The following is a 25,397-nucleotide window of genomic DNA, read 5'->3' as shown; positions in this document are numbered from 1 at the left end:
TTTACTTACCCGCTTACTCTCTTGCTCTCCTGGGCCTGCTCCGAGCTAAGTCTGGCAGCTCTAAGCAGTGCCCCTATACCCACGCCCTTTGCAATAAACCGCATGTTCCAAGATCTGACTTCAGAGATCTCTCGTCTCCGTCCCCGTCTATGTCCGGTCCAGACTGAACCCCCAAGCTCCCACAACAGGGGTTGCAATGGACATGCACAGAACATACACTGAATTTGTGGGATGGAGGAAAAGGTCATGGAGACCTTTTGCGTGATGCTTGGGAAATGGGAATTATCCTCAGGAGATGACACTGCCATATTCCATGTTCCTGTTTTCTCCCTGGATTCATAAGTAGCAGAAGTGATAAGGGTAAAAATTCTCTGGTGCCTAATTAGTATGGAAGAGCTCCTAAAACAAACTCTTAAAGAAGATAATGATTTAAATCTTTCTCTATGACCTGGCTGTTGTAACAAAACTCACAGGAACTTTCTGTGCACTTCTACTGAAAGTGTTTGACTGGAAGTTACTAGGAGGCTGAGTGACACCAGGACCACATAACATTCACTTTTTGGAAAGAAAACCAACCAACCAACAACACCCCCCAACACCCCCCACTAAAACAAGCTAAATATTGCAGTCAGGTTTTTTCTTATGACTTCTTTACCAAAAAGAGCCTCTTGAACCATTTGGCAGCACATGATCAAGAACAAACCCAAAGTCTCTACCTTCTCTCCAAAAACAAAGAAGGGCGATGGATACTTGATGTCCTGGCTGCTGAAAGGGCAGTTGACAGATGACTTGTGGATGAGAGCATTGTGCCCCTCAGTGGTAAGAATCTTCCTCTTCTCCTTGTGGTAGCAGATGTTGGGGTAGACCCCAAAAGCCAGCAGGGAGATTACAACATCCAGGTTGTTATCAGGGCCAGTGTTATTAAACGGTTGAGTCATCAAACATTCTGTTGGCAGAGAACAGAAGAGTGACTCAAATCCATGGGACATGTAGGAGGAGCACACACAGCTATTTAGGATCCCGGATCAATGCAAAGCTGTTTAGGATCCTGGATTCAACCATTATATGTGATCTCCAATGACCTCTGCACTCAGAGCATTTAAGTTCTACATTCAATCTTTAATTTCTTAATGGAGTTTGAAAAGCTGAAAAATACTACTACAAAGAGGTACTTTTCTCTTCCAAACTCTTCAAAAACAAGGAGAGATGGGTTTTCCCAGAATGTGCTGTCATTTGTTTTGGAGACAGATCTTTTGGGGGAAGTTGGAATGGATGTTTTAATAAGTTCATTTGTTACAGACCTCCCCAGAGTCTCTGGTGGCTTGTTTTCAGGTCATCTTGCCCAGAAAGAAAGTTACGGATAAATGCAGCACTGATCCTAACAGCATGAGGAGAAAAAAAATTAAAGGAATTTAAAGGAAAAAAATAAAAGAAAAGGAGGGGAGATAAACATCTGCTAAATCCAGGCAGACAATGCCATTTCACTGATCTCTTCAGCAACATTAGGCAAATTCAGAACCTGGTCTAGTTTAAGAATTTTGTCTCCAGAAAATGGAATAATTTGGCACACTGCTGCACATCCCTCCTGCAGCACAAACCCAGGAAGCCACAGAACAGAAAATTTCAGATTACACAGGCTCCCGACTAAGGCCTATGGAAAGAAGGGAAAAAGCACAGCACAGCACATTTTGGAGATGCAACAAGTGAAGGAGAAGGAAAGTCAGGGAGGTAACATTATAAGGACAACTGTTTTATAGATTTTTAATCCTGCAGCTCTAACCTCAGCCTCCAAAATCTCCGTGTTGCAGCACAGCCATCACAACTTCAGGAGAGAACACTAAAATTCCACCTGAACGCAGCTGTAAAAAGAGAGTAGTGCTATGGCAAATCCACTATACTCCCCCTGTGCTTGGGTGCTCAACACAGATTATCCTGGTCATTTATTTATCATCTCAGAATGAAAAATGCAGTAATTAAATTACTGAATTTAATCAGAATCACCTTCAGGAAAGCCAGAACTAATAAGTATGTCTTTCAGCTGGACTTTTGCTTCCCAAGTCATTCTAAGAGTGGCCATGCTGAGTCTTTTGTGTTCACAAAATCTTTTCTCTGCTTCTTCACCACCCATTCTGAAAAACAAACAGAGGAAATTAGAAGCCTGACCAAGGAAAGGAAAAGCTCACCCTGTGTTACCTGTAACTTCCCATCACTTGCAGTGCCAGACAACGTACCTTGCATCATCCCAGGCTTGGAAGACAGAGAGCAAAGCTACATGATCTGAATACCTGGTCCCAGCAAAATTCCTATGGACATAACCCAGGCGTTTGCCTTCATTGATGAAAGGTTCAGGGAAACAGGTAGCTGCAGAGATGGTACAAACAGCATCTCCCACACTAAAAGGAACCACAGAAGGGATCAGAATCACTCAAGAGTTAGTGCTGCCAGCACCTGCTGCAGGCTGCAGATACCAGGGAAAACTTCTCTGCTAGACACCTTAGGAATTTGGCCTTTATCTGCTAGAGGTCTTCACTGAAACACTTTCCTGGAAGTGGATATTAAATCAGCCCTATCTGCCCTCCCCTCCATCCATACACCACCTTTTCTGGTGAAAAGGACCCTACAGTAATCACAGGACCCAACAGCCATCACAGTGATGAAGAACAGATCTTCTGCTAAAGCAAAACATGGAGATTGATTTTTCTCCTTATCTCATAGTTAAATTCTGTATCTTCCCACCTCTAGCTCACTGTTACACGTAGGTGTTTCAAGTCCCACTCTTAATTCAGAAATATTCAGCCTCCACTGGTGTCTTGCTGTTAACTGAATTTCATGACCGCTTTATTGCCTACACTGGAAGTTATTTCTTCTCTGCTCCCATGAAGATTCAGTCACCTCTTCCCAGCTGCAGCATTTATTGCTCATCTAGATGTATTGGTTTTTCTCTCTTGCGCATGTCAAGAGGCTCAGGAACTCAGAGAAAAAAGAACAAGACCACTGAGACCACTCAGCTTACTAAAAAATACAGCCCATGATCACCATCTTGCCCAGACGAGGTTCAATGGGAAGTTTGGCCAGGATTCTTCCAAGAGGTGTCAACTCGTCATTGGTATCCAGGGCATCAAGCTCTGAAACAAGATCCCTTGTTATTGAAACATAGATTTAGAAGAAACAAAAAGATTTTAGTTATAGGCTAGGTGTGTTGAAATTAGTTAGAATAGGAAGGAATTTGGCCCAGCTAGAGTTAATTAAAATAGTTAAGAGAGCTGGATCTGAAATGGGTTTTAAGAAGTTAGTAACTGATTACCAAATAACTGATGATCTGTCATTTGTATGTTTGCTTAGCTGTGCTTAGAACGAGGAATAGAAACTTTGATAAGTTGATGTAGGGAACAAGGACAATTACCAATTTCCTCCCTTGGTGGGAACCCGTCCAAAAGTCATGCAAGAGGAAACTTAGAGGTCACTAAAGTAATTAGGATTGTTAAAGTTCAGAAAGGCAAAAAGGTCAAAATGAGGAAGATGAGCATACTTCATCTTCTTAAGATCACTGACCCAATTCAAGACCACTGACTCAATTCAGAGCACACACACTACGCATGCTTAATGACATTTAAGCTCATTTCCATACGAAGCGGAGAATGGGAGGTGTTAATGTTATGAATATACATTTGTATTTTGTATTCATAATTTTTGTAAATAAAAAGCTTTGTGTTTGCTTGGATCGGGGCCCTGCGTCTTAGGGAGCTACCCCACGCGGTGCCTGGCGCCAAATAAAACATACACTTTCTAACTCTAAACTGTTAAGAGAGTTTTTGTCCGTCTCAGTTGGATATCAATATTAGATCAATATTCATATTTTGGTAAATCATTATCACAGACAGTTAGCTAATCTCAGAAATCTTTAGATAAGAAATTCAGAGTTTTAATAATTGTGTTTAAATTGAACCCCACTCATATTTAAGTTTAATGTTGGTTACACTGTTGCCAACCTGATTTTTTCTGAGGTCAAACAAACTTTAGCTTTATGGAGGTTTTACTACCTCCTCTGCAATTAGAATAATCAGAATGTAATTCACATACATAATTTTCCATTCCTTTTTAGTTTGCTTCTGTACAACACCCCCCTATTACACTAATAAACCATCTATTATCTAATGAATCTAACCTAATTTCTGCCTCAGGAAAATCAAAGTAGCCCTGTCACAACCAGCTGTGGAGTCTCCATTGCCATTGCCGAATCACAGAACCATCTTCATCAAAAAGAGCACACCACAAACTCTCTCTTCCTTGAGGCTTTACCTGCTTTTCCCTCCTCCCATTACCTAAAAATTATCACCTGTATTCATCCTCAAAGCTACCAAAGGTTTTTACACATTAAAAAAAAAAAAAGATTTGTAGTCCGAGCAATTAAATGGGAAAGGAAACACAAAAAGGACTCCTTAGCCACCATCAAATCAATTTTTCCTGGTATCTACTGAACCCAAAAGCCTAAAGAATACTTCGAAGAATAACATGTTCCACCTTCTTTAGAACAGACTAGCAGTGTACCTGCACTGAAAAATCACAGGTCATCAGGAAGGGGAGGTACCTGCAGAAACAGCTATTTGGTGTTAGAGCTGAAAATGTTTGATTTTTCCCCTGGCTCTGCAATTCTGAGCTGCATAATATGAAAAGTACTAATAATTTTCAGAACAGAAAGTCATTAAACCTGACTACATATCCCCAGCTATGTTTTTTCATTCTCATTACAGGTCTCCCTCCTGTATACAAGCAACATAGACTCAGTACACAATTTTTTCCATAAAATCAACAATCAAACAGATATTTCAGTTGTTAAAAATTGTAGGAAGTGCATATTTAGTGACATTTACAAAGTGTGCTGAGGTTTGAGGTCACATTTATGCTTTACAACTAAAGCATAAATTTAGAGTTTTTCCCTGCTCTATTTTATTCATATTCTAGTTAGTTCCTTGAAGAAAGTGGGGAGACAACAACCCATATCTCAGTTTCTTCTGTTTTTCATGCAGATTCATAAACTGGAGATTTAATTACTTGACAAAGTCTGAGATATTGGGTCAGCAAACTGTACAAAGCAGTAATTATTTAATAAACTACCAACCTCTGTTTTTCAGTACTTTTAGAGAAGCTTTGTGAATGCCTCAAGCACTGGACTGAGTCTATGTCAAACACAGCAGTGCCACAGCTGGAAAACAGGAAGCTGGAAGCTAACATAAGTTACTGGTAAAACAACAAAATAAGCTTCAAGTTTGAAGGCTCGAGTTTCTTAAAGGAATGACACTTGGCTGGGAATTCAAGTATTTCTTCAGCTGCACAAGCCACTGCCACCCATACGCCTCCATGTTGCTGTGTCAGCCAGAATATGCTGCTCCACCAATACACCCAGAGGTGGTACAGCCATTTGTTAGAGATCATGTACATGGAAAACCGCTTGGTGCCAGTTCCACTAGCCCAGGATTACCACACAGCCCCGTGGGCACATGAGGATACCTCTCAGCATGCGTTCCGCTTCAATCACAGCATCCAGAGGGGGTGGCTCAATGGCTTTGGCCAAAAACTGCCCAATCCCTCCCAGCCGGAGCAGTTTGATGCTCAAAGCAATTTCATGAAGTGGTGTTCGAAACATTTCAGGCGTCATGTGAGTCTGAAGCCTGGAATGAGAAGAGAACAAAGTCCCATTTCTCTGAACACAGGCTTTGATCACCATGAGGGGTCATTCCACCAGCAGAAACCACTGCCCTTCAAAGCAAACTCTGTCTCTGAGCCTGCCCATCAGCTCCTGGAACTTCAGCTCTTCTATCACAAAATTCTGTACTTCTCCTTTGGGGTAAATTTACGCTGGGAATGCACAGGGGGAGGAGCCCTCACATCTCCACTGCCTGCTGTGGGTTCTAGCATGAGCTGACCACAGAGAACCTGAAGGGCTGGAGCACAGTTCCCAGCATGGCTGAGTCCAGCCCCACATTTGTCCTTTACAATCCTTTCCTACTCTGCTAAGGAAGCTCTTACACTCCTGAGAGACAACCTCCTTTCAGCCTGCCCTATGTACAAGCACTTTTCTGGTGCAGCTAGAAAAGGTTTCAAAACACCTTGAACAGATACCTTGATTCAGCTGGCACCAGATTTAGATTATTTCTCTCAAAAAACTATCTGTACAAGTCCACAAACACTCTTTCCTAAGTACCAAGGAACTTGTGTATTTTGGGTTTATATTCTCTGAAGGAAGGTAATCTTAAAACCATGATTACTTCAGTAGCCTAAAATCAGTTCACTGCCAAAATTGTTAATTAAAATCATTGCACTGTACTCAACAGCAGATCTAAATAAATTCGAAGAATTCAAGGAGAGTTTTTGATCAACTGATGCTTTCAAGAGGTAACAGAAAGTTGAACATCAAAACACAGCTATGCTGTAACAGCCAGAGAAAGGGGCACTGAAACTTCCAGGAGAGAGATCAGATTGTAACTAACAGCTGTGTTGCCTTCTCCAACCAGCAAAGAGACTTCCATGGCTCTAGTAACGGAAAAACAGTCTGGCAGAGAGGTCAAGTTTCAGCAGCAGGGAAGGTACTAGAGCAGCAAGGAGGGGGCTTCCTGTCCATGGAATGGGGATGGAGAAGAAAGTAACATCTGCCGTCCCTGCTTTTTACCACTTTCATGACAAAATGGCCTTGTTACATGGCAATGACAGGTGCCCCCAATGTCTGAAGGGAGACTAGAGCTTCATCCTCATTACAAAGCTTTTTTCTGCCTTGCCTCAATTCCCAAGCAGTATTGTTCTCCTCTTGAGAGGTTTGGTAGGTTGCAGTGACACTAAAATCATGAACTATTTATCCACCTCATACTATGTGTAAAAACATGTGTACATTTTTTTTAAGCCAAAGAACAGAGATATTTCAGTGTGAACCAACATCATCCATCTCCTCTCTGTGCTTTCTACAACGATTTCCCCAGTATAACCAGAAGCAGCACCCAACAGTTCTGGGAGAATTCCTTGAGGGTACTTTATTTCTGGAGACCACAGCCTCACCTCTCAAAGCGAGCTCTGCTGCACAAATGGAAACAGAACCCAGCTCGCACGCGTCCAGCTCTGCCTTTCCGCTGCTCCAAATTGGTTTTTGATGCCCAGACCGTGTCATAGTTTGTCATGTTGTTGTGAGCAGTGAACAGCTTCACTTTTTGCCTGTTACAAGAAAAACACCACTAAAGATCAAACATCCTTCTTAAGCCCTACCAAATCATTTCCTATTTTATGGCTTGCAGCCACACTGCTTTTAAGAAGCCAACCACCTCTGAGCTTTGGCTAGTCAGGCATCGTTACTCCTTCTAAAGCAGTGCCCCAAACTATTGCACAGAATGATGTACTCACAACTGTCCAAAAAGCTTAAAATTCTCATGAATTCATGAGCCCTCTGTGTGTAGTTTTCTGAGAGCAGGCACAGCAAGGCAGGAACTGTAACAGACTACATAAGTCTTCCTCTTTTCCATCAGCCAGACACTGAGGGTTTGTAAAACTCCTTTGGCAGATGACATCTATCAAATTGGTGTGGAGACCCAGTGACACCCCACATGAATAGTACCAGCATGACCAACTCAATCCCCTGAGATGCCAGCATGGTTTGTCACTGTGCTGACCAGCTAAAGACAATACTAATTTGTCCTGAGGGAGTTAGGAGTCCTCAAGCTCAGCTGGGGAAGCATGGGAACACAAAGCACTTTTGTGCACTCCCAAAACCTCTTTTGCATTCCCAAGGGTAGGATTTATGAAACAAAAAGCTGCTTCATGAACTCACTTGCAAGAGTCGATAACAAAGACCACATCATTGATGGTAATGCTGGTTTCAGCAATACTGGTAGATAAAATAACCTATAAAAACCAGGAAATGCAAAGTGACATTACTGGGTCTGAAAAAGCCAACAATCCACAGCAAGATAAACTACAGAATTTATAAAAAAAGTGAGCAATACATTCCCGAAAAGCCCAACAGAACAGCACACAGAGAAGGCTCCATACTTTGGTCACTCCAGGAGGCACAGGATCAAACACTCGACGCTGCTCCTCCAGAGGAATCTGGGAATGCAGAGGTAAAATCCTGTACTGGTGGCCTCCTACAACAGGAATACAAGAAGGTTGGTAACTACTACTATGTGAATCTCATTGCTTCTTTCCATAACATAAAAATTTCTGGCCATTCACTCTCTCAACAAATTAGCTCCCTAAGCCACTCATCCAACTCCCATCTTCACACAGTCATTAGTTTCCTTGGGAAAAGATGAAATATAATAAAACAGCTGCTTGTACCAAGGCGTGTGTTCATTTCTAGATGCTTCTGCATTGTATAGATTAAGTTCCAGCCAGGCAAGAAAACAAGGACAGCTCCTGGGACATTCAGAGTCCTGATATAAATCAGCAGGGCCTCAATGAGTTCAAAAGAAGTTTCTCTCTCATTCAGCTGAGCCATGGAGTGCTTTGTTTCTGGGCCATATTCATCACTGCAAATAAGGTTGCAGTTGGCCTACAAAAGAAAAACATGACAAAGAAAATCATATAAATTAATTTACTCAAACTACAGAGACTGGCTGGCCAGGCAAGTAAGAAAATGATATATGTGATAAATACCTTTCAAGAAAAAATGGCGACTTAAAAAAAATTTCAATTAAGTGGCCTAAACAAAAGTTTCAAACCTACAAATTACAATCGAAATAAAACTGATAATTCCTTGACAATGTATGTAAGCATTGACAATATCAACTGCAAGACAAGAAGGGAGAGAATCTAAATTTTCACCCTAAAAAGGTACCACCAAGCTCATATTTCTCTATTTCTTCTTCCAAGGTTACCAATCTTCACTTTCAAAAGCATTTCAGTTTTAGCTTTAAAGAGAAGTAGGTTGACAAAACATGAGAACCTTAGCTTCAATGAAAAAGAAATTCTTCAGTTTACAAGGGCAAGAAGAAAATTCAGTTCCACTGCTGAAGTTAACAGCAATCTCAGATATTAAAAATAGGAAAGCTGCTAGAGATGTTTCACTTCAACAATGCCAAATGAATTACACTCAAGCTGGAGTACTAAAAATGGCACTTGTTTAATTTTTCATATTAAAGTTCAAACATACATCGTCATCTTCACCACTTTCTTCATCCTTCTCTTTCTTCTTCTTTTCCTTTGGTGGAGGGACAAATTGAGTCATTTGAATACAGTCTTCCAGAAAATAATCTGCAAGGACAGACAGATGATCAGGACTGACTTCCAGAAGCCTGTGCAAGGGAACATAATACTTCACACCATTTCTCAAGACTCTCCTGATATAAATCAGGATGTTTCAGAGTATGAAGCCAAGACTGATAAAACTGGAGGTGCAACCAATGATTTACCTTGGACAGGAAAGGTTCTCCCGTAGACCTCGATGATGGGACAGTTGAAGAAGTATTCACAAAACATACTGGTATCGATGGTGGCAGACATGAGGACAACCCTGATTTCAGGATACGCCTGAATGACATCCCTCAGCACCACCAAAAGGAAATCAGTCTGAATAGAAAGAGAGTAAGAGCATCATTAACTTCCTATCTATAAAAAGCAGTATCTTCCCAAGAAACCAGAAGGAATTACACATTTACTGAGCAAGAAAAGTAACAAGTAGCACAAAAGTGTTCTAAAACCAGAAACAGTTGTCAGTGCTTTATTTTGAAACTACTACAATGCCTGGGATAAGTGATTTTTAGGATTTCCAGGGTAAAGGAGGGGTTTTCTTTTCTACAAAAATAGTTTGCTTCCTTCCTAACAGTACATTACAACCCCAGGTCTTTTTAAACTTGGCTTACATATAAAGTAGCCATAATTTATAAAATAAATAGGAAAGACTCAGTGCAGGTGTGTGTGAAGTTTGTAGTTCTCTTTAAATATGACATTTATTCAGTTCTGCCATGCAATTAGCTAGGCAGGCCCTTAGCTTAACAGACAAAATTCCAATCTCACTCAGAATTTCCAAACTTGTATTTTACATCATTAACATACATGATGAAGAGATGCATCAGAAAAATGTATGTTGCAATTTTATTCAAATGAGTCCCTAAATTCTGTCCAAACAAGCTTAAACAACATGTCAGAACTTCACGGTTTCTCTCATTCTTGGTATGACAAAGCTGAAATTCAAGGGAACAGAAAATATTCAAGGGAACAGAAATTGTTTGCCATTTCAAATTATATCCAATACCTCTCCTAATTCTATCATCAACTTGTATTTTACTTCATGTAAACCCTGAATTTCAATGTATCACTATCAAGACTGCTGGTTCCATTAATACCACCAGTAATACAACAGTGTCAGTAGAAACAGGACTCTAAAATAACAGCGTCATTCAGCATGCTCCCCCACTGGGACAAGATGTGTTTGTACTGTGGTATTTCATGTTCCAGAGATGACCAGGACACAGGGGATCCTAACAGGAAAATAGTTAGAGGGCAGCACGGAAGCACAGGTTCTTGCTCTGCTAATCAGGGAAGGAATAACTGAGAGTTCTAAAAATCTTATCAAAGGAAAGAAAGAAAACTCACACACCTGACACTTAGTAAGACACAGTTTCCTCTCGCATGTTGGCTACTACACACAAACACATACAGAAGTTAAACAGAACAGAAGAATAGAGAGATTAGGTCTGTCATCACCAGCTAACTCACATTAATGTCTCTCTCATGGATCTCATCAACAATAACGTGACTAATGCCACGGATCCCAGTCTCCACCTTTCTCAGAAGAACACCTAAACCAGAGACAGCAGGTAAATGTTCACGTAACAGTTCAACCTTTCCCCTCCCTGGTTAAGCCCCTGGTTTAAAAATCAGGAAGTGTGCAGGCTGCCCAGCCCCTTTTCTAATCCCATCTCTAATTGCCATGCTTTCCTTTGTACAAGTGACAAGGCCACAAAGCATTACCACAAGAAAGACTCTTCCATCTTTCCCAGCCAGTGCTGCTTCCCTTTCTGTCTTTTAAGGACAATTAATATATGGCAATTTTATCTCTTCATGGGATTATTTCTGTGTGCTATCAGACCTGTATTATCAGACTTCTGAACAAAAATCTTAAATCTTAATTTTTCTTTGCACAACGGCATGTCAGCAAACTTTTATCCAAAAAGACCCTTTCAAACTTCTGAGCAGACTTTATAAAAATTTTAATTTGACCACATTCCCGCTTTTGCTGCTAACTCAAGAGTTCAAAGTCATGATAAGCTCCAAACATACGGAAGCAATACAGACCTACAGTGCAGAACATGATGCTGGCGTGTGGCCGAGGGAGCACAGATTCGAACCGCACGCTGTACCCACAGCTCTGCCCCGGCTCTTCCCCCCTCTCATAGGATACACGCTCTGCTACGGAAACTGCGCTGATCCGCCGGGGCTGAGGGGTGGAAAAGTTTTCTCTAAATTAATGAGAAGGTTTTAGAAGTTTATCACAAGACCACTGGAAGCAATAAAGGAAATTATAAATGTTACAGGTGCCCTGTCGTAAGATTTCTTTACAAAGTAATCATTAAACACTAATATTGTAACAGCAAAGGGGTTTTTTTTCACAAAGCAGGGATATAAGGATATATGGCAACTACCAGCTACTATTTCCCAAACCATTTCTTTGGTCTGAGAGTTTTCACCTGGGCAAGGTTCAGGCCAGATTATCCAAACTGTAAATCCATGCAAGAGTAATATTCCAAATGAAAATGCACATGATGCTGAGGTTTCTCCTACTTATATTGCTGAGGATACATCTTTATGAACCATGACCTGCAATAATAATAATGGTCCTCAACACATCCTTCAATCCTTCAAGGCCAGCTTGGATGGGGCTTGGAGCAACCTGGCCTAGTGGGTGGCATTACTGACCATGGCAGGGTGTTAGAATGAGATGAGCTTTAAGATCCCTTCCAACCAGAACCATTCCATGGTTCTCTGATTTTACCCTAACCAACAGGTGATTTCTCATATCCAGCACAGAACTGCAGTGGCCACGCATTCCTCACCTGTGTCACCACTATGTTGCACTCAGCAGCTCGGTTGGTTCTGATGTATTCATCCAGTATGTACTGGGGCACTTGGGTGGTTTTGCCACAACCAGTGGCGCCACGGATGACAACAACAGAATTGTGATGGATGGCATCCAGAATTTCACTTTCAAAATTCTTCAGAGGTAAGGCCTCTCTCTCTTCTTGGATCTGGAAACAAAAGCCCAGGACATTTCCAAAATCTCCAAAAATCAGCCTCTTCTGCTCCACACCTATACTTTGCCTCACTTTATGCTTTTCCCTTACCCAAAGGAAAAACTGCCTAAGAACAGGTCATCGTTTGTATTTTTTCCTGGCACAGCACAACTCATCCCCGCATCCACCCCAGTGGAACACCCAGCACTTCTGAAAACATGGTGTGTATTTGTACTGAAATCCAGCCTTACACACTTTGTGTTACATTCAACCCCTCTGGAAAATAAAGAGCCTAGCGCAAGGATGACAAGTCACAGGAAGCACACTTACCCTCTGTAATTCCTGATCCCGCTCCAGACGGTACATGAAATCACTTTTCAGATCCATGCTTATTTGCTCCGGAGTGAGCTGGAAGTGTAAGACGTTATTTGGAGGCTTTTTGACCCCTCTTCTTATCTACATCGTAACTTCAGTATCAGATCAGTCACACCAACATCATGATCCCAAATATCCGTAAAGGATCGTTTCCTACATAACTCCCTGAAATCAGTTATGCCTCTGAGCTGTTTTATTTCATTCATTCCAGCGTATTAAACATTCATCTCCAAAGAAGTCTCTCAGAAAGACCGAAAACACTGAAGAAGAACGATTGTTTAAACACTTTGACTGCTTGAGAAACATACTCGATTCAGCAGGAAGCCAACAAGATGATGGTTTGGACAGGAGCGCGATCGCGGGGCGCTGGAGGAGAGGGATGGAGGGCAGAGGGAATGCGCCCGGCACCTCCCGGATGCCTCCCGGCCGCCGTTCGGCCGCGCGCAGGCGCTGCCGGGTGGTGCTGCCGCGGGCCCGGCGCCGGCTGGAGCGGAGGGTCCTGCTCCGGTGCCCCCGGCCCGGCCATGGGGGACGTGAAGAACTACCTGTACGCCTGGTGCGGCAGGAGGAGGGTGATGCCGGTCTACGAGATTCGCGCCGCCGGCGGCCGTGGCCGGCAGACCTTCCTCTGCGAGGTGCGGGCCTGCTCCATCGGGGGAGCGGGCTGGGCGCCCTGTGGGGGGCTGGGAGCCTTGAGGGGGACTTCGGGCTGTGCCGCGGGTCTGGGGACACAGAGGAGGACTGGGGTCCTCCGGGGCCCTGGACGGACCCTGGCGGGCTCTGAGCGTCTTGCCAGGGTTTGTCGGGGATCTGAGGGCCCTGAGTGGGTCTGGGGGCCTGCCGGGGGCCTGCCGGGGCCCTGCCGGGCGTGTGGGGGCTGTGCTGGGGGGCTTGGAGGCCGTGACGAGAGCATGGGCTGTGCCAGAGGGAACTTGGACCGTGCCGCGAGTCTTGGGTCACTGCCGGGAGGGACCTGGAGCTCTGCCGGGGGTCTGAGGACCCTGTTAAAGGGAATGTGGGGCCCTGCCGGGGGTCTGAGGTTCGTGATGGGGTCTGGGCTGTTCCAGGGGTTTCGGGGTGCTGCTGAGGACCCTGCCGGGTCGGACCCGAGGCTCTGCCGCTGGGAACGTGGGATCGGTGCCGGGGGTCTGGGAGCAGGTCTGGCGGCTCTGTCAGAGGGAACTTGCTGCCCTGTTGGGGGTGCTGCCGGGGTCTTCTGCCAGAAGGAACCTGGGATCCGCACCGGGGGTCTGGGGTCCTGTCCGCGGTCTGGGCCCTGCCCGGGCTGGGTGGGCGTCACTGGAAGCCGAGGGCTCAGGGAGGGCTGGGCTGCTTTGAGCCAGAGTGTCCTGGCTGCGCGTGCGCACTGTGAAATGAGTGAAAGGAGGGAAGAAGCCGGAACGATGTTCTTACAGGAAAAACGGGTCGGTTTATTTACGGGTGGTGTGTGTCTCTGCATCGTGTGTGACCTTTCTTGCAGTTAAAATAGTTGTTGAGGGGTGCTGTATGTCACCTCTGCCAAGAACTTTGGCCCACTCTTGAACTTCAGATGAAATGTATTAAAGAATTCTTGTTGGAATGGTTGCTACTCTGCACTGCTCTAATACTCCTTTACTCCTTTCTCTAGATATTGGGGATGTGGGAGCTGTGAATTCAGGTTGGCTCTGACAAGTAGCTGGCACTAAGTGTGAGGCCATGTGCAGAACAGATCAGTTCATGAGTGATGCCATGGATCTGTGTCGCTGTAGTACCAAGACGGCGCAAAGAATGACACGGATTCAGGATCAGATTCAAAGGCCAGAAAATGGCTATATTTAATTATATAATTCAGCTTATATAGCTTTGTTCGCAAGGGTTGCATAAAACCATTGGATGCTTGACCATCTGCCTCCCAGAGGGATTGGCTGAACGGCATAACATCCCTTTCCAAAATATTTTTCCCAGTGTGGAAAACAGAGTCACAAACAGCCTGCACCTGTGAGATAGTTTACAGAAACTCAAATGGTTTTCCTAGCTGGTTAGTGTGAGAAGGGAGACTTTCACAGGCGGCTGTAAAAATAGGAAAATTGCTCTGCCACCTCTCTTAGCATCTACAGATCTGCGTCTTAAATTTGTCATTTTACCCTTCTCTTCCCTGTTTGTCTTCCATGTCAGTAAGAAAACTAAGAAACACAGTGGCATTAAAGCAGTTTTCAAGGTATTATAACTGGTTGAGCAATACTAGGATGGAATGGTTGTATGAATAGATATATTCACAGAATCATGGTTTGGGCTGGAAGGGACCTTAAAGCTCATCCAGTTCCACCCCCTGCCATGGATACCTTCCACTATCCCAGCTTGCTCCAAGCCCCATCCAACCTGGCCTTGGACACTTCCAGGGATCCAGGGGCAGCCACAGCTTCTCTGGGCAATCTGTGCCAGGGCTTCCCCACCCTCACAGGGAACGATTTCTTCCTTATATCCCATCTAACCCTGCCCTCTGTCAGTGTGAAGCCACTCCCCCCTGTTCTGTCACTCCATGCTTTTTGTAAAAAGTCACACTATACATATATATTGTATATTATACAAGTAGTGTTGTACTCGTTTTGATATGTTGATGCCCCATGATTATCCATGGAGGCTTAACAGGTGAAAGGATCAGTCTCATTGAAGCATCTCTCTCACTGATTTTTGCAGCTTGGTAGGATGGCTGTGAATCCAGTATGGTTACTGTATGGTTCGAGGTACCATTGTCCAGGGCGTAGAATTGCTGTGCTAAAGTAAAAAAAAATCAGAAATAAATCACATCTATGTTGCAAGAGCATGGAGCTATGGCTGAGTGGACCCAAGTCACTCCTGTCCTTGTTATCCAAGGGTTTGGTATTTAAGTTGAGGAAAGTGATCTTGGGCAGAGTTTGCTGCTGTGTGTTGCCAGGTTCCCTTCCTACATTGATTTTTCTTCTTCCACGAGGTTTTGGGAAGCACTTGTGCTCTGAGGGCAGAAGTTCTCAGAATGTGGGGGTTTGCTTTTCAATACCTACAGAAATATGTAGCTATATATAATTATATGTAACAATATTTAGTAATATTATTTCTCCTGTACTTAGCAGCAGCCAGGATTTGGTGTTCCAGTTGGTGTTGCTGGTCTCCAAACCCCTTTCAGCTGCACATGCCAGAGCTGTGTGTTGTTCCTTGCAGGTCCGAGTGGAAGGCTTCAACTATGTCGGCATGGGCAACTCTACCAACAAGAAGGATGCGCAGAGCAACGCTGCCCGAGACTTCATCAACTACTTAGTGCGGGTGAATGAAATGAAGAAGGATGAAATTCCTGCTTTTGGAGTAAGTTGCTCTTTCTCCTTTCCAAAGACTACTCTGTCATTGTGGTGCCATGCTCTTGATTGTGTTTCATCCCTGGAGTTCAGTCTGGTGCCCCTGTGCAGTGATGAATGTGAGGGACTTCTTGCACTGCTGGAAGGCTGAGGCCCATACAGAATATCATGGACTCATGGAATCATTTAGGTTGGAAAAGACCTTTGAGATTATCAAGCCCAACTGAATGTTGTAGGATGATCTGGGAAATACAGCTGTGTGTTGGGCTGCAAAGCTGATGAGGCTGGAAAGAATTCAGTCCCTGTGACGTGCAGTCTGGCTTTAAAAGTGCTGAGTACTCACACCTGACACTGTAAAGTTTTAGAGCCATGTTATAATACATATAAAATATATATAATCCTGTGTGCTTTAAAAGAAAAACAACAAAAACAAACCCAAAAATAATAATCACAGGTATATCAAACCAGACATTGAAAATCTGGCATTTTCAAAACCATAATTGCTTCAGCTGTGTAACAGGATCACTGCTTTTTATGATGTTTTGTGAACACTCAGCAGTGACTATCACTTAAAGGCTGAGGAAGAGGAGGTTAACTCTGTCATTACAGCAAGTTTAGTGAGAAAGTAAATACAGCATGAAGTTATGTGTTAACCTGTTGAGAGGGAAGAATCTTCTTCTAGTGCTCCATTAAGGATATATGAATTTTCTCAGTGGAAGCAGCCTCCCTGCCTCATCAGCCTAGGTGAAACCCAATGGGAACAGGACTGCTATTTTGGTTTTGCTGTGCCAGTCAGTTTCATGGCAGTTCAGTGTCTGAATATTCACAGTTGTGTTACTATTGGGGTTGCTACTGGGTAGTAACTATTGCCTATTTACTGGGGATAACTGTTGCCTGAGGTCTTTAAACTGCTTGAATAGTTCCTAGCTAAATAGTAAAATGACCTATTATGTACTGATGTGCTGAGGTTTTCCTTCATTTCCTTCCCTAGCCAGCAGCAGGTGATATCCCCACTGGAGGACAGGAAGCAGCTAGAGATGTCACTGGTTCCAGTTCAGCTTCGGGGGGACCCCTTCCTCCACATTTGCTTTTAAAAAGTGAAGTAGGTAAGACTGAAAACTGTAATTTCTGTGTATCTGAATGTGTTTTGGTGGTGATTTCTCCCCCAAATTGCGTCACTCTGCAGACAGGACACTGAAGTCATAGTTTTGAGGCAGCAGTGTGGATGACTGCATGAGATCTGAAGGTCATGGCCTGTCAAAATGGCCAGACAATGCCTCTCTGCTGCTAAGAACATGTTTTGGGGAGTTATTTTGTGGGTTTTTTTTTCTGTGTGGTAGGCAACAGACCAGGTGCAGCACCTGGAAACTGTGGCAGTCATGGAGCTCAGTGGGATCGGGGTGCAAACTTGCAAGATTATTATTCAAGGAAAGAGGAGCAAGAAGTGCAGGAGGTAAGTCATGCAGTGGAATTCTCCTTTAGTTCTTAAATAGGTATCTTTTGTTCCCTTTAATTTGTTATTTGCATTTATAACCAAGCTTGCAGTTTTCTTTTGATATTTTGCTGTTAGTTTAAGCTGCAGATTTACTTGTTGACTTTTAATAAAGGTAATTTGTTTAAGCTAGGAACAAATAAATTGCTCTGGATAATCTGAACATCCAGGACTCTGTACAGACATTTTATTCTGAAAATAAGGAATTACTGAGGACTTTTTAGCATTTTCTGTGATGTCCTAATTATTTTATAGCATGTAGGTGTGTTACTTTAAAGACTTGTAATAATCTTTAAACTGGTAAATGATACTCTTTTTTTTTTTTCCATATTAGACCTCAGAGTCAGAAGTGGACTTAAATGCCGATCTTCATGGGGGTTGGACCTTGGAAAATGCCAAGGCACGTCTGAACCAGTTTTTCCAAAAGGAGAAGATCCAGGAAGAATATAAATACATTGAAATGGGGCCTGATCACAACAGGTTTGGTAGTTTTAGTCACCATCTGTGTCTGAAGGGTTCAAAATATTTTTGGTGACAGTGGCTCTTCACACTTACTTGCCGTGCTCCATAGAGCCATAGTGTTCTTTCCCAGGACCAAAAACATCCCTAAATATTGATATGGGGGTGAGGAGTCTCAGTACCAAGATCTGAGGGACTGAAGAGATTTCTGAGAAATTCTGGATATGCAGCTTTTAAACTGATTTCTGTCCTCTAGTCCTCTAGCTGGGGTGTTAGTTTGAATGAAAAGAGAGCTCAAGTGTTTGTGGTGATTGTTCTGTGACTGTTGTTGCCTTTGTGCATTTTAAGTAAATCTTAAATTTGCTTATGTAGCAACGTGCTTTAAGGACATTTTATTTTTCTTTTTTATTATATTTTATATATGTTATTATATTATATATATTTATTATAACTAACTTTTTTGGCAATGGAATCATCTTTTGAAAAAAACAGTTCGGCAGAATCTTCCCAAAGGAGTTCTGAGAGTCTTAAGTTTCAGTTAAGACCAGCTGGATATCACTCTTTTTTGACTTTTAGCCATTCCACCAGAAGCATGTGTTTCTCCCAAATGAAAGTAGCTCATAACAGATTGTCCATAAAGAATTGATTGTTTTTATTATTTTATCCCTATTAGGAACAGTATTTACAAATCATCCAGATGTTAGGACATTGAATTATTTCTGGTAAAATATAATGATGTTTTGTGGCCGGACACAATGGTGTGCTGCTGCTGCTGGATTCTCCTGGCTGGGTTTGGGGTTGGGCATTTTTGTGTTATATAAACTTGTGTTCTATGAAAGTTAATATTTTTAGAAAGACAAGAGAATTTTCTTATTACAGCCTTTCATGAGAGTCTCTCTTGCAGGACTTATGGTATTCTTTTGTTATTGAGTCTTCCAGTCATTTGGAACATCTAAAAGATGTGTATTGGTGCAGAAAGTTGTAAATTCTCATTTAAAACCTGTCTTCAAGTCACTTCATCTCAATTTATGTCTCTCAGGCAAGGCCATTTCCTTCACTTAAGTGAGTGACATAAAAAGTTAGTTTGTACAGTACTAGCAATTTAAATTATGCTTGTTGCAGGTGTAGCTTCTGAACATTTCTTTTATCTTGTAGCTTAGGGAATATTTGTGTAGCTCATTTTTGTTACACCTGCTGCAGCATTAAACCCTATGTATTTAAATTTATCTAGTCTTGAGCAGAAGGAAATGATACAGATGACAGTATGTTTCTCAGCCTGGTTATTGTTCTTCTGGAGTGTATTTCAGAGTTTCCTATATACTCTTTGTTCAGGGAAGCTTGTGTGGATTGCCCTGGATGGAATGGCAGAATGGGCTATTCACTACCTGCTGCAACAGATCAAATAGGCATGAAACAATCCTAATGTGTTGTAGGGCTCACTGAGGGACTGTTGGGAGACTGTTTGATTTAATCCTTTTGGAGTGTGTAACAGGAGAGGGATGTTTTTGGAGCTTTGAGGACATAATATAGTTTAGGTTGTTGGGTTTTTTTAAAGAAATACCGGTTTTATGAATCTTGCCAATCTGTTTTGGGGTTTTTTTGAGGTAATGATCAGAGATATAGGTTATAACAGATATGTTAGCCATGCTCTCAGAGGTTTGTGGTCAATTAATCATACTCATGGTCTAAGAACTTAGTAATAGCTGGAAAATTTTAATTTGGAAACTTTAATTAGACATTTAATTAATTTAATTATATATTGTAAATATAAAGATGGCTCTCCTAAAACACAAAGCATGAGCTCATATTAAGGGATGGGATGTGGCTTTTCTGTTTTGGGATGCGTGTGCCTCCTGTTCCTGCTGAAGAGTGGCACCAAAGACCTGTGCCTGCTCACACATGGGCTGCTGAGGCTGGACTAGGGAATCATGGGATTCTGTTGCAAACTGATTTCTGGTGTTGCTGTTCTCCCCTCAGGTGGTGGAGAATGAGATTGAATGCTGACTGTAGGCCTGGCTGAGAAACATACTGTCATCGGTGTCTTAGGTGGCTGTTGTGTCCCTGAGAGCCAGTGGCCTTTGACCCCTGAAGCCACTGTGCCTGAAGGTCAGTTTACTGGTAGCACAGGAAGGAGGTCTAACCTGAAATTTAAGTCACTCCTTTAACCTTTTTTATTGTTTGTTTGCAGCAAAAAATGAAGGACACAGCCTCCTGTGCAAGGCACAGCCTCCTGCTGTGCAAATGCCAAGGCCTAGTTTCCAAAGAGGATCTCAGTCCAATAAACTCCAGTCATGCGCCTTGAGTCACATTTGCCGGTTTAAATCCTGTCTTACAAGAACTTGGCTTGAATATTTCATGTGGCAAATACAGGCTTAGGTTTGGGATTCTTAAAAACATGGATCGTGATTTCTGTCCTCCTCCATTGAGGATTTTCTTTTTAAGCCTGAATTCTCTGTGAGAGTGGTGAGGGCCTAGAACAGGTTGCCCAGAGCATCTGTGGGTGCCCCATCCCTGGAAGTGTCCAAGGCCAGGTTGGACGAGGCTTGGAGCAAGCTGGGATAGTGGAAGGTGTTCCTGCCCCTGGCAGGGGATTGGAATGAGATGGTCTTTAAGATCCCTTCCAACCCAAACCATTCCATGATCCTATGATTCTGTGATTAATATGCCAGTTAACCTTTAACTGAACTGGTTACGTATCTACTAAGTAAATTGTTGGGTTTGCTACCAGAGTTACCCTTGAGTAACTCTCTAACTCTGTTACTCAAGTTCTGCTGTTTCCAGAGAATGGCATAAGGGAATGGAAATTCCTGCAAATTCAAATACTCTGTCTCCTGTTCAGATAAGTTCAATGTTTTTGACTAAGTGACCTGGTTTGATTTTGTTTATGCTCTGAGCTGATCAAATGTGTGGCAAAAAGCAGAGTAACTGTATTAAATGTTGCATCTAGTCATTAAAACACAGGCTGTTAGTGGGTTACGTTAGTGTTATACCAATACTAATGTGGGATACAGTTAATGGTACATTGGGATGCATATTAATGTTGCATCAACATCCCACATGCTTTATAACTGTTGCCTTAAACTTGGACAGCTCAGAGCATATTTCCTAATAATGTGGCTTTAAATTTCAGTGCTGAACAGTGGCATATTCAGGAGTCTTCTTATCAAATCATCTGGTTCTGTTGATGGCAGGTCTGTTACCTACTAACTTGGGGTTAAAGGGACTAAAAGCAGTGAGAGTTTCTGACTGAGGACAGAGATCTTTGCCTAGAAATATTGGAAAGAGTAAATATTTTTGCAGTGTCAGCTATTGGTAATTGTACCTTTGTGTTCTTTCTTTCTCTTGCAGGAGCTTTAATGCAGAAATGAACATTTATGTGAAGCAGCTGGGCAGAAGTAAGTTTATTTTTTAACTTTGCAAGAGATGGGTGTTGGTATAGAGGAACATGTGTGGGTACAGAGTTTGTTATAGTTATGTGTTGGAGCCACTTCCAGAGGTAAAGGGTAATTTGTTTGATGTTGCTGGATGTTATTGGATAATCATACTTCCTTAGGCACTGAATGCAGAAAAACTTCAAGGGACTTAGCAGTAAAGTAACATCACACAGCCAGTGTTAGCTGGCCAGTGGAGGGACCTAGTTGGATTTTATGGTGGAATTCTGGATTTATCAAGATTTGAGACTGTCCATGAAACCTGGTCTAAGTGTACAGTCAGAGAGCCCAGTTCAGAGTAGTGTCTTCTGTGGAAGCTGCTTGACTCCGCTGCTACAGCTCTGACCTCTGTGTGCTGCAGGGATTTTCAGTCGCGAGCACGGATCAAACAAAAAGCTGGCAGCACAGTCCTGTGCCCTTTCCCTGGTCAGACAGCTCTACCACCTTGGTATCATTGAGCCTTACTCTGGGCAGACGAAGAAGAAAGGAGAATTGGTGAGTTTGGCAGGAGGGACAGGAATTATTGCTTTCATTTCATAACACAGAAGCACTCTCATAAGCAGGAGTGAGTTAAAAGTTTGCTCTCCATATTTAACATCTTGTAAGTTATTAAAAATTTTTATTCTTTAGCAACTGTTTCTGTTCTGGCCAGTGATTTGCATCAGAAATATAGCTTCATGTGTATGTGATTGGAGCAGTAACCAATTTTACATTCTATTAAATGAAATAGGATTTGTAACAAATGCTATTTTCTGTATATTTTTTCTACAAGCTTGAATATTTCTGTTTATGACTGTTTGGATTAATTCTCTGTCACATGAGCATTTTCTGCCAATTCAAATATATATACATATATATATATATATATATATACATACCAAGGAATATATGTTATTCAGTTGTTATTTGGTTGCAAGTTTGGGAATGTGTTAAACTCAAGTATTTAAAAATAGCCTGCAAATTCTTATTCAATGAAAAGTTGGCAAAACATTTCAAGAATGTGAATTTTGAACTGATGATACTCTTTGGCCTTGTTTCATGAGGAGGTGTTTGATGGTTCAGCTCTAATAGCCCACAGTTCTGGATTCCAGTGCCTGTTTTTTGTGTATATTGACGGGTAGTTTTTAAATATTTCCTAGTTGGAACCCTATGAGGTGTTGTTGTCTTCTGACTTAGAAAATCATCTGCAAAAGACTATACAGGAACTGTCCCTGGAGATTGTGCCTTTGGTGAGTATGTGGTTCAATACTCCAGTATGGAACATCACACCTGCTCGTTTTATCATTTATCTGTCTTTGCCCACTCTGCTTTTGGATTTATAGCCTGAAGATCCCAGTGATCCAGTTCTGATCAATGTTGGAAAGTTGGCCCATTTTGAACCATCGCAGAGACAAAGTCATATGGGAGTTGTTCCCTGGTCACCACCTCATTCCAACTGGAACCCTTGGACTGGCTGCAATATTGATGATGGTCCTCTGGCAAATGTAAGACAGCTTAAAAAATGGACCTGTTGCTTGATTTCCCCATGCTTCCAGAACTTCTAATGCTTCTCCCTGACCAGGATTTAAAGTATGAGCTATTTCAAAGGAGAGGACAGTCCACTGATAAAATTTCTTCCTTTCTTGATCTGGAGGCAGAGAGTTCTTTGTGTTTACTTCATGTTTTATCAGGTCTTGAGCAGCAGTGTTTTGAGTGTCCCAATTCTCTGCTTTGTTTCACCTTTTGCCTGCTATTGTGCAGCCCATACAAAATTTATAATTGAAATTACAAGGTAAGTTCACAGCCATGTCATTTATAATCCTCTGGCTTCTCTTTCCCATACTTCCATGCTCAGACTCTTATTCTGGGAGGAGAAACTGCTCCAAGCCAGTGCCACTACACAAGCAACCAACTTTTCTTACTTTTTGTCATTTCTAGTCTCATTCAGCACAGAACGAATTCAAAGCAACAATGTGGCATGATAGAATGAAGAAGGGAAAGAATTACTGGTTTGCCAAGTTCAGAGGGTAGTTTGGTCTGACTGGTATAACCTGGTCAGAATTAGGGCAGGAGCTTGATTTTCCTATAAGAGCCAGATTGCTTATGGCCAAAATAATAATTTAATACTTTTTCTACTGGAGTTTTTTCCATAAGTTACATTAAATTAGTATTGATTGTTATATATTGTTTTTTTTAAATATATGGAACTATGTAAATTTAGCTCTTGCTGCACAAAACACATAACCGATGTGGACATTGCAAATTAAGCTGGCTTCAAATCTCTTCAGGATTCACCCGTGCTAGTTCTAACTGGAACAGCTGACTTACTTGCAGTAAAAACAACTGGCCAACTACCCTTTGGTAACAAATTTTCATTTCTTCAGAATTCCTTTGCAGTTGAAAAACAGGAGTTGCCTGATGAATTCTCTTCAAACTTTTCCCTTTTCAGCTGCAGTTTTAAGGGTAGGTTTGTGTTTACATTAGGTCGTTACTTATATTGAAAACTCCTGTCCGAACCATCATCTTGTTGGCTTCCTGCTGAATCGAGTATGTTTCTCAAGCAGTCAAAGTGTTTAAACAATCGTTCTTCTTCAGTGTTTTCGGTCTTTCTGAGAGACTTCTTTGGAGATGAATGTTTAATACGCTGGAATGAATGAAATAAAACAGCTCAGAGGCATAACTGATTTCAGGGAGTTATGTAGGAAACGATCCTTTACGGATATTTGGGATCATGATGTTGGTGTGACTGATCTGATACTGAAGTTACGATGTAGATAAGAAGAGGGGTCAAAAAGCCTCCAAATAACGTCTTACACTTCCAGCTCACTCCGGAGCAAATAAGCATGGATCTGAAAAGTGATTTCATGTACCGTCTGGAGCGGGATCAGGAATTACAGAGGGTAAGTGTGCTTCCTGTGACTTGTCATCCTTGCGCTAGGCTCTTTATTTTCCAGAGGGGTTGAATGTAACACAAAGTGTGTAAGGCTGGATTTCAGTACAAATACACACCATGTTTTCAGAAGTGCTGGGTGTTCCACTGGGGTGGATGCGGGGATGAGTTGTGCTGTGCCAGGAAAAAATACAAACGATGACCTGTTCTTAGGCAGTTTTTCCTTTGGGTAAGGGAAAAGCATAAAGTGAGGCAAAGTATAGGTGTGGAGCAGAAGAGGCTGATTTTTGGAGATTTTGGAAATGTCCTGGACTTTTGTATCCAGATCCAAGAAGAGAGAGAGGCCTTACCTCTGAAGAATTTTGAAAGTGAAATTCTGGATGCCATCCATCACAATTCTGTTGTTGTCATCCATGGCGCCACTGGTTGTGGCAAAACCACCCAAGTGCCTCTGTACATACTGAATCTCTCTTCCCTCCTTCCAGCCCCCCTGCAATCATTCTTTTCATGAGGAACAGTCAGGGCATGAGACCCCTCATGTGTCAGCCATAGGGACCATCAGCCAGCAAGAGGTTCAGCCCAGGACATAAAAAAATGCACCTTTTAATCTGACAACAGGTGACTTGCTCTGGTGAGACCCCACCTGCAGAGCTGCCTCCAGCTTTGTGGCCCCCAACATCAGGACACAGAGCTGCTGGAGTGAGTCCAGAGAAGGCCTTGAAGCTCCTCCAAAGGCTGGAGCCCCTCTGCTCTGTAGACAAGACTGGGAGACCTGGGGGTATTCAGCTTGGAGAAGGCGCAGGGGAGACCTTACAGCCCCTTGCAGTGCCTAAAGGGGCTCCAAGAGAGCTGGAGAGGGACTTGGGGCAAAGCCTGAAGTGACATGACAAGGGGGAATGGCGTCCCGTTGCCAGAGGGCAGAGTCAGATGGGATATTGGGAAGAAGTTCTTCCCTGTGAGGGTGGTGAGGCACTGGCACAGGCTGCCCAGAGAAGCTGTGGCTGCCCCATCCCTGAAGTGTCCAAGACCAGGCTGGATGGGGCTTGGAGCAACTTGGGACAGTGCAAGGTGTGGATGGAAATTGAATGATTTTTAGGTCCCTTCCATCCCAAACCATTCTAGGTTTCTTATGATTCTATGCCTTCCTAACCTGCATGACAGCATTCTGCACTGCCACATGGAGGTGCACAGCTCAATCGTGGCTTTGTTTCTGTCCTAAAGAAAAAAATGGAGAAATACCTGCTTATTAGC

General features: G+C 42.6%; 2 protein-coding genes across 4 annotated transcripts in view; one reads left to right on the top strand and one right to left on the bottom strand.

Moving 5' to 3' along the window:
• The window catches only part of DHX9 (DExH-box helicase 9), an 18,580-nt gene extending 5,678 nt beyond the window's left edge, over positions 1-12,902 (bottom strand). Inside the window, exons 1-15 of one of the 2 annotated variants that reach the window (XM_042033963.1) lie at positions 12,543-12,902; positions 12,036-12,227; positions 11,278-11,419; positions 10,699-10,781; positions 9,393-9,549; positions 9,134-9,234; positions 8,320-8,533; positions 8,032-8,126; positions 7,811-7,884; positions 7,048-7,200; positions 5,509-5,669; positions 3,014-3,125; positions 2,232-2,393; positions 2,002-2,129; positions 717-946 (exon numbers count right to left, since the gene is read on the bottom strand). In XM_042033963.1, the coding sequence (XP_041889897.1) occupies positions 717-946; positions 2,002-2,129; positions 2,232-2,393; positions 3,014-3,125; positions 5,509-5,669; positions 7,048-7,200; positions 7,811-7,884; positions 8,032-8,126; positions 8,320-8,533; positions 9,134-9,234; positions 9,393-9,549; positions 10,699-10,781; positions 11,278-11,419; positions 12,036-12,227; positions 12,543-12,599 (2,061 nt within the window). In that variant the 5' untranslated portion in view covers positions 12,600-12,902. Of the gene's footprint in view, positions 1-716; positions 947-2,001; positions 2,130-2,231; positions 2,394-3,013; positions 3,126-5,508; positions 5,670-7,047; positions 7,201-7,810; positions 7,885-8,031; positions 8,127-8,319; positions 8,534-9,133; positions 9,235-9,392; positions 9,550-10,698; positions 10,782-11,277; positions 11,442-12,035; positions 12,228-12,542 lie in introns of those variants that run through there. The other variant, XM_042033964.1, reaches the window with a different exon arrangement.
• Positions 12,903-13,019: 117 nt separating this feature from the next.
• LOC121667387 (ATP-dependent RNA helicase A-like) lies at positions 13,020-24,783 on the top strand. 2 transcript variants are annotated; one of them, XM_042033967.1, is made up of 12 exons: positions 13,020-13,222; positions 15,765-15,905; positions 16,887-17,001; positions 17,236-17,348; positions 17,722-17,867; positions 21,195-21,241; positions 21,639-21,772; positions 22,417-22,506; positions 22,600-22,761; positions 23,641-23,719; positions 24,079-24,156; positions 24,472-24,559. In XM_042033967.1, the coding sequence occupies exons 1-11, from the start codon at positions 13,112-13,114 to the stop codon at positions 24,114-24,116; spliced, it is 1,176 nt and encodes a 391-aa protein (XP_041889901.1). In that variant the 5' UTR covers positions 13,020-13,111; the 3' UTR covers positions 24,117-24,156; positions 24,472-24,559. The 2 variants fall into 2 exon arrangements, with proteins under 2 accessions (XP_041889901.1, XP_041889900.1); XM_042033966.1 differs by lacking the exon at positions 23,641-23,719 and having other exon boundaries at positions 24,472-24,783.
• Positions 24,784-25,397: the final 614 nt, after the last annotated feature.

This window comes from Corvus kubaryi, unplaced genomic scaffold, assembly GCF_017639235.1.
Source record: "Corvus kubaryi isolate FWS band 111438036 unplaced genomic scaffold, C.kubaryi_AGA036_p1.0 37361, whole genome shotgun sequence".
Classification (NCBI taxonomy): domain Eukaryota; kingdom Metazoa; phylum Chordata; class Aves; order Passeriformes; family Corvidae; genus Corvus; species Corvus kubaryi.
The sequence above is the reverse complement of the archived record's forward strand: the minus strand, read 5'-3'. Positions and strand labels throughout refer to the sequence as shown.

Coding starts and splice junctions, on each gene's coding strand:
- LOC121667387 (XM_042033966.1), top strand. CDS start 13,112: ATGGGGGACGTGAAGAACTACCTGTACGCCTGGTGCGGCAGGAGGAGG. Junction 21,773..22,416: donor CGAAGAAGAAAGGAGAATTG/GTGAGTTTGGCA, acceptor AATATTTCCTAG/TTGGAACCCTATGAGGTGTT. Junction 22,762..24,078: donor ATGATGGTCCTCTGGCAAAT/GTAAGACAGCTT, acceptor TTACACTTCCAG/CTCACTCCGGAGCAAATAAG.